Source organism: Camellia sinensis, chromosome 13, assembly GCF_055761805.1.
Source record: "Camellia sinensis isolate YWXY chromosome 13, ASM5576180v1, whole genome shotgun sequence".
In the NCBI taxonomy this organism is placed as follows: Eukaryota; Viridiplantae; Streptophyta; class Magnoliopsida; order Ericales; family Theaceae; genus Camellia; species Camellia sinensis.
Genome location: NC_138973.1, coordinates 135,382,860 through 135,390,870, shown reverse-complemented (window position 1 = coordinate 135,390,870; position 8,011 = coordinate 135,382,860). Strand labels below are relative to the sequence as shown.

Sequence of the window (8,011 nt, the reverse complement as noted above, 5' to 3'; positions counted from 1 at the left end):
ACCAAAACATCCGGAGACAACTCTCACATCATACCAGGAAGTCCTCAGCTGACTCCCATAATGAAGGAAAAGGATTCTATAAGGAATTTATCCCATCGATATGGCCTCATAGAGAAACAAGTCTCGATAAAACCAATCTACTATGAACTGGGCAGTCAACAACACTGCTAGCAACTCATACTCACATATTACCCAATAGTTTCTAAAATATTTAAGAGTGAACAACACATTCATCTATTATTATGTATATATAAAAAAAAAAATTCCTCATTTTTTAGAGTAAAAAGAATCCATTCTCTTATATAAAACTGTCAAAAATGTGTTTAGACCCACACCGGATGCCAATATAAGAGAAAATTTGTAAAACATGGGTGTAAAAAGGGAATTTTAAAGTGAGGGTTTTGAAAAAAAATAATAATATATATATTTTTTTTTGTGAAAATGGTTAAAGTTTACACGTGATATGGCTCAATACTTCTCGTCTCAACTATTTCCCTCTCAAACTTTAGGTATAATTATAATAATAGACTTTCAATTTGGTAAACAAAATCATAAGCAATAGAAATTTTTTGTTTCCTACTTCTTTCTCAAAACATGTCAACCGGTGAGCCCCAATAGTCGCATCACCAACCCTCCCATTACCATAACGGCGGTGTCACAGCTCAATTACAATAATACAAGTAATGACAATTTGTAACGACGACTGTGAAGTTAAATAAAACAAAAGAAAACGCTATACTCATAATCTTGGGAAGTTGCATTCCCTTTACCGCTACCATACAATCCTTCAACTGCCTATTACAAGTTTCAAGCTCGCAGAAATAATTTTTTTGCAACTACCCCTATCTTGGGTATTGTATGCGTTGAACCAGAAATAATCACCAAACAATTAGCATAATTTGTCACTCCTACAAATGACACATGCCAAACAATCAATTCTCATTCATTCACTTCATTCTCATGTGCAGACATCCCATTTTGACCGACCCTAAGAGTTTCGGGCGCTTTCAAGCCTCTCGATGATGAAGTGGTAACTATTTCATCTTTGGAATATTTAAGGTTGTTTAGAGTTGTTGTATAAACCTGTTTTAGCCCAAAAAATTAACTTTTTGTGAAAATTATCATTTTATCCCCAAAACCGTTTTAGTCAAAAATCAAAATTTTAACCTCAAGAAAGAGGAAAACAAGTTGTGCTTTTTTCAAAGACATTTTCCAAAATTAGTGGTTGGTTTTATCGAAAGAATTTATTAGAAAGCAATTCAGACTTACTTGGACCACAAGCAAGCCAAGGGCATGAGACCCCACACTTGTGCATGCATGGGTGACACGTGTACCAAGGCAAGTGGTGTGCATGCATGTGATTTGTGCATGCACACATTGGTTGTGCGTGGGCAAAGCCTTGTGCGTGCACACTTCCATGCATAGTAGAACCAATTTTGGTAACACAATCTTGGTGCAATGTTGGAAGGAGGTGGCAAAAGGAAGCTATGGAAACCCTAGGATGGCTCCAGAAGCTTTCTGTCTGCCTATAAAAGGAGCCCCTCCCTCCTTTTGAAGGGGTTAGAAACTTGAGAGCTTTTAGTGATTTTTGAGAGCCAAACACTCATTTTTCCTCTCCCTTTGTCTTGAATTTGAAATTTCCCTACCCACAACAACTCAAAAACCTTAAAAACATTTGAAGGACTGAAGAATTTGGACCCAAGCTCAGAACCCTTTCTTAAAGGAGGCTTGCAAGCAAGAAGCTCAGGTTTTCTTGCACCTTTTCTTGCACCTTTTTTTCACGTGCCTTCGGTTTAATCAAACTAGCAGGTAATCTCTTATTTCTTTTTAATTCCAGTACCTTTTTCTTCCATTTTTCTCAATATGTAAGCATCTAGGATAGTTCTTAAGGCATGATCATCATGTAGTTCATATAGTTTATTCATTTCATTTGCTTTATCGCCTCTTTCTAGCATGCTTTTCTTCATCTCATTAAAACAACATGTTTTAGGCTTATTTTAATCATGTAAGCGTGCATGCATAAGCCCGATTTGTTTATCATGTAGTTTTAGATTTTTTTTTTTTTTTTTTTTTTTTTTTTTTTGCATAATCATAATGTTAGTAGCCTCAAACCGGGCTTAGGATCATATTTTGTAAGTTTAGAAGTATATTAGGTCATGTTTTATGTATGTACTGCATGAAAGACGTATAAGTGGGAATCTGGGTACGTTCTCCATTCCCTCATAGCATGTGCTTGCTATTTGCATTGTCTTTTAAATAATCAAGCTAAATGCTCTTTCTGTGCAAAATTGTTTGTTTTGAATATTTTTCATGAATATTATTTATTTTAGGTTGAGTTTATGGCTATAGATTGATAAAATCCTCTTTTCACTGAAAAATCACCATTTTTGGAACACACGATTTTATTCTGTTAATCTAAAATAAATGATTTTCATTTTATTCAAATCACATAGTTTTAGGCTTACTTAAAGGTTTTAGGCTTAAAAATGAACTTTGTGAATAATTAACCATTGAAATCATAAAATAGAAAGTTAGTAGAGGCCAATCTTCAGATTGGGGGAAAAAAGAGTGCTATCATTCAATAACCTTCCCCTTTCCCAAACCTAGAATTTTCTAATAATGATGATTCGGCCCTTAACTTAGTTTTCATTGTTAAAGGTTTCTTAATTCCCCTTTAAAAATTGAGTGGCAACTCTTTGTTGATTAAAGCAAGTTAGCACAACATCTTGTGTAGGAAACGGGCCTTAGACTTGAAAAAGGCACAACACTCACACCCTGGTTAAAACAATTCTTGAGGTGACTTTGTGTCAACCTCTCATAATGCCACTACAATAATTAACACACCACGTAAGGAAAATCATCTACACTTATTACATTCCTTGAAGTTAACACCATAACCCTAATCCTTAAATCACAACCCAACATCTTAATTCAATGATGAGTTATACCTCATATCCAGGCAAAATCTTCCTAACTAGTCATACACTGAGTAGGACCGGGTATTTGGTTCTAGGCAAGTTATCATATGTTTAGTTGATTTGTTTGTGCAATTTGGTAAATTGTCTAATTATCGAATCGAAACGTGTCTGCCAAGTCATAATTATTGGATCCCTATTGATTTATCCTCTATTCGAGTATTGTTATGACTATCGGATTGTATACTTCCCAAGTCAATTTATTTTTCAGGTGTGAAGCAATTTAGTGGCGATTGGAATTGAAGCATTTAAAGGGGTTTACTGAGTTAGATATTTTGGGTCCCACAATTATTATTATTTTTGGAGATTTGTATAAATTACATTCTGGAGACATTTGTATAATTATTTTGGAGACGATTTGTATATTTAATGTTATTAGTTTATCTAAAATTATAAATTTAAGGGTGATTTAATTTATTAACGGCCCAAAAGTTGGGGCGTTACAATTAACATCAACCTGCGAACCACTATTTAAGCTCTTGAAAAAGGGGAACCGATTCCAATGGGATGAACGATGTCAATTCGCATTTGAGCACATCAAACACTACCTCCAAAGCGCCGCCAATGTTGTCACCACCAGAACTTGGGAAACCTTTAATTTTGTACTTATCAATAATAGATTTAACCATGGGATATGTGCCAGCATAGGAATCAAAATCAAAGGCAGAAAAGGTCATTTACTACCTTAGCAAGAAGATGTTGGAATATGAAGTGTACACACCACTAGAGAAGACTTATCTCGCATTGGTATGGGTGATCAAAAAGTTGAGACACTACTTGCTAGCCCACTTAGTGGTGCTGGCCTCGAGATTAGATCATATCAATTATCTCTTCGAGAAGCCAATACTAACTGGTAGATTAGCACATTGGTTGTTACTTTTAACTAAGTTCGATTTGAAGCACATGACCAAAAAATTAGTGAAGGGTAGAGTAGTAGCAAAATTCTTGGCAGATCAACCAGTCAGTAGAGGAGGTTGCTTGGAGTTCTTGTTCCCAGATGAGGAGATCATGCAACTAATAGAAGAAACTTGGAAGTTGCACTTCGATAGAGCTTCAAACCAAATCGGCTATGGAACATGGGTCCTCGTCATTGCCCCTGGTGAATCCCATGTGCCTTTGGCTTTCAAGCTTTGCTTCGAGGTTTCAAACAACCAGGCAAAATATGAGGCATGCGTTGCTAGATTGGAAGCGGCCCTAGAGTTAAGGGCAAGGCGGTTAGATGTTATAGGTCATTCAAACTTAGTAGTCTCACAAATCAGAGGAGATTCGAAAGGTAAGGAAGAAAAGATAAAAATTTACCACTAAACTCTAGATTATCTATTACCAAGATTTGAGAAAGTTGCATTTACCGACATGCCAAAAGAAAACAACCAATTTGTTGATGCCTTAGCTACTCTAGCTTCCATAGTTAACATCTTGAAAGGCGTTAAAATGAAACAATCATCATAGAGCAGAGAAATACACTAGTCTACAAGTTAATTGTTGCAGTAGAAGAGGTCCAAGATGCACATCCATGGTATTACGGAATTTAGAACTTCATAGAGAAAGATACCTATCTGCAAGGGGCAATAGAAAAAGACGAGAGCTATGCGACGTCTAGCCACTCAGTATATTTTGTGTGGAGGAAAGCTATGTAAGAGAGGACATCTGGGAATGCACAAGCTATGTGTAGATGCGAAAGAAGGAGAGGGAATTATGAGGGCCATAAATGGAGGAGAATGTGGAGCTCATGTCAATGGAGTGATGCTAGCTTTGGCAAGGACATTACTGGTCCACCATGGAAAACGACTATATACAATTTGTCAGAAGATGTCATAAGTGCCAAATTCAAGGCAATCTCATGAATGTGCCATCATTATTACTACATAAGTTGACTTTGCTTTGGCCTTTCTTAGTTTGGGGCCTTGATGTAAATGGGGCAGTTATGCCAAAAGGATCCAACGGACATGAGTACATACTACTAGCCATTAACTATTTCACCAAGTGGGTTGAAGTTGCATCCTTTTCAGTACTTAAAGCTTCACAAGATAGTGTAAGATCATGGTTCCAATTTTAAAGGAGAAGTGGCCGATTTGCTAGAAAAGTATAATGTGACTTTCTATAAGTCATCACCATACCAACCACAAACCAATGGGGTCGTTGAAGTTGCAAAAAAGAATGTGAAGAACATCCTACGAAAAATAATTGATAAATGCAAGGATTGGCTGGACAAGCTGCCATTTGCATTGTGGGGATACCAAAAATCAATCAGAACTTCAACTGGGGCAACTCCTTATTCCTTAGTTTATAGAATGGAAGTTGTCCTGCCCATTGAGATTGAAATCATTTCACCATAAGTGTTCGTCGAATGTTAGATTAAAGAATCTGAGTGGCAAAAGAGCAAATTTGAGGAGTTGATGCTATTCGATGAAAAATGACTTTAGGAATTATACCATGTCCAAGGCTATCAGTGAATAATTGCACTAACGTTCAACAAGAAAGTCAAGGCCAAAAATTTGAAAGGAGGGGATTTCATGCTTAAGGAAAATCGAGCTCCTATATATGATCCAAGGGGAAAATTCAAGCCGAATTAGACGGCACCATACATCATTAAGAAGATTTTGACGAGAGGAGCAATTATTTTGATAGACATGGATGGGATAGAATTTATGAAACCTATTAACTTGGACAAATTGAATAAATCCTACCACTAAGAGAGCTCGTTGGGCCACAAATTCGAAAGGGTGACCCAAGCAAAATGTAGATCATCAAAAAAAATAAAATAAATAATAAAATAATAGAAACTCGCAAGATTGAAAACCTGAAAAGGCAATTTTGGAAAAAATTAGAGCACAAAATAAGAGAGTTAATATACGAGGAAACCTTAGCTTGAACTAGGAATGGCCTGATTCCTATCCCGGGATACTTCATCTGAAGTTCAACCCCTATCTCATCCAGATTTTATCATTTGTCTAGTACTAACATGAATTATCATTCCAAGCATTGAATGTTCAAGCATCTAGGGATTTTTAGTTGTACAACTTGTGGATTCGATTTCAATTTTTTTTAATGAGGTGATTTGAGAAATTGTTGTTTAAGTTGTTTTTAATGAGAAGAGTAAGTGACTTGCATTCCTATCTGATTGACTAATTGCACTAAGTTTTGAAAAATAAAAGAATAAAATTCATTGCATTGTTTTATTGATGACAATCTTAAAACATAACATGAAACTAAAGCTAACTAATTTTCATTGAAACACTAAGAAAAATAAAGGAAAAATGGGGAACATGCTCTAAACTAGGGACACTGCGATTTAACTGAAAGTCATTCAGTTATTATTCTTTTACTTGCTCTCTCTCTTTCTCTCTCTTCATGTGCTTCACACCATTGAACACTGGATGTACCGACTACATAGCCTACAACTGAAACCATCCTATGCCGCCACAACTTCTTTGTCTCACCAAGCCTAAGAATTTATCTTCAAGTGAGAGGCCCTAAAAGTAAAGCCTGGAGGGTATGAGCGAACATCTGTTGAAACCACTCGTTTGTGCCCAAGCAATAGCCAGATTCGAAGGGGAAAGTAGTAAGTTGCACGAGTTAGACCCACTAACTCTATACTCGAAAAATGAAGCATCTCACAAGTCATCATCAGAAGTGTCAACAAAGGACAACGCCAAGCAATATCTCTGTATGTTCTGCTACACATCCAATCATGTCAATCATCAATGGTATCCATCTTCACTAGCTAAAATCAAGTATGGTATGAAACTGCTGAGTAATGGGTAGGAGTTGCACGCACCTTCAACTTATCCATAAGCCATATCTGGAACAAGAGGAAAAGAGAGAGAGAGAGAGAGAGAGAGAGAGAGAGAGAGATAAAAGAATAGAAAAGTGTAAGATGAGAGAAAAAAATAAGTTGGGCATGCAAAAACAGAAAAGAGAGACAAAAGAATAGAGAGATATGAGATGAGAGGAAAGAGCGAGTTGAAATGGTACCTAAAGCAACAGTGGGCTACCCGCAAAATAGATAATCTCACCATTATAAACTAAATCCAAATCCATCAAAGTTTTGGCTAAGACTAGCCCGAGAAAGCCCTTGCCTTGGCCAACTTGTTTAGCCATATCTACCAAGAGAGGGCTAATTATACCGTTACTCGGCATGATCAAGAATTAAGCAAGAAAACAAATGCATAAGGTGTTTCATCTACACTGCTGAAATTTTCGGTCACCTTGGTTTCATCTATTGGTAAACTTGCCAATCAAGTTAATGACAGACAACTTGCCGTTCTATATGCAAGCTTTGGTCTTACCAGTAAACAACCGACAAATCTTTTCCAAAAGTTTAGGATAACCGACCAATGGTGAGGAACAGACTAGATCAATGCATGGATGAATCTCCAACAAAGCTTCAACCTCCTCGAAAGTAGAGCAAAGCTCTAGATGCCCAAACTAGAAGACATGGACGTTCGGATCCCAAGATCAAGTCACAGCACGAAGAAAAGGCCAATTGATGTTAATCCTACCGAGAGGAAACATGGAATTCAAGCCATAAAATTGGAAATTGATCCTTTCTGTACCATCAAGATTACTTATCTAAGCTAAAAGTTTTCTTTTTGAAGACATATTTAAACACCAAAAGAAGAGAGAGACTTGCGATTCGAAAACTAATGAAAAATATGTTGTAAAGGGATTACTTCATGCAAAATGAGTATATATATGCCTAAACATGGTTCCGAAGGAAGTAGGAATCTGAATCCTACAAGGACAGCCCGACAGGCCACATGGCCGCACATGGTGCGAGCCAGGTATGTGCGGCCTTACAACCTTCTACATGGCCGCACAACCATGCAAGGTAAATTGCAACCCAAGTTTCTTCCCCCGACTCGTGAAGCGACATGCAACATTTTCAAGACACTAGGGTATCCCGACATTGAGCATTTTTGGTTTTGTTCTTGTCATGTTAAGTTTTTGGCTTGGTTATAATTAGGTATTTATCAAGTTGTAATTTTAAATGCTTTTAGTCAAGAGTCGTTGTCAGATTCAAATAAACAAGTATG

The 8,011-nt window shown here is 36.8% G+C and overlaps 1 protein-coding gene across 1 annotated transcript; it reads left to right on the top strand.

The window, feature by feature from the left end:
• The first annotated feature begins 3,671 nt into the window (after positions 1-3,671).
• On the top strand, positions 3,672-5,031 carry LOC145805731 (uncharacterized). Its single transcript, XM_082900921.1, has 2 exons — positions 3,672-4,248; positions 4,871-5,031. Exons 1-2 carry the CDS (start codon positions 3,672-3,674, stop codon positions 5,029-5,031), a joined length of 738 nt encoding a protein of 245 aa, XP_082757047.1.
• Positions 5,032-8,011: the final 2,980 nt, after the last annotated feature.

Excerpts from the sequence above, each read along its gene's own strand:
- LOC145805731 (XM_082900921.1), top strand. The coding sequence starts at position 3,672 with ATGTTGGAATATGAAGTGTACACACCACTAGAGAAGACTTATCTCGCA. Across the intron at positions 4,249-4,870 it reads AATCAGAGGAGATTCGAAAG|TTTGGGGCCTTGATGTAAAT; the intron begins GTAAGGAAGAAA and ends GGCCTTTCTTAG.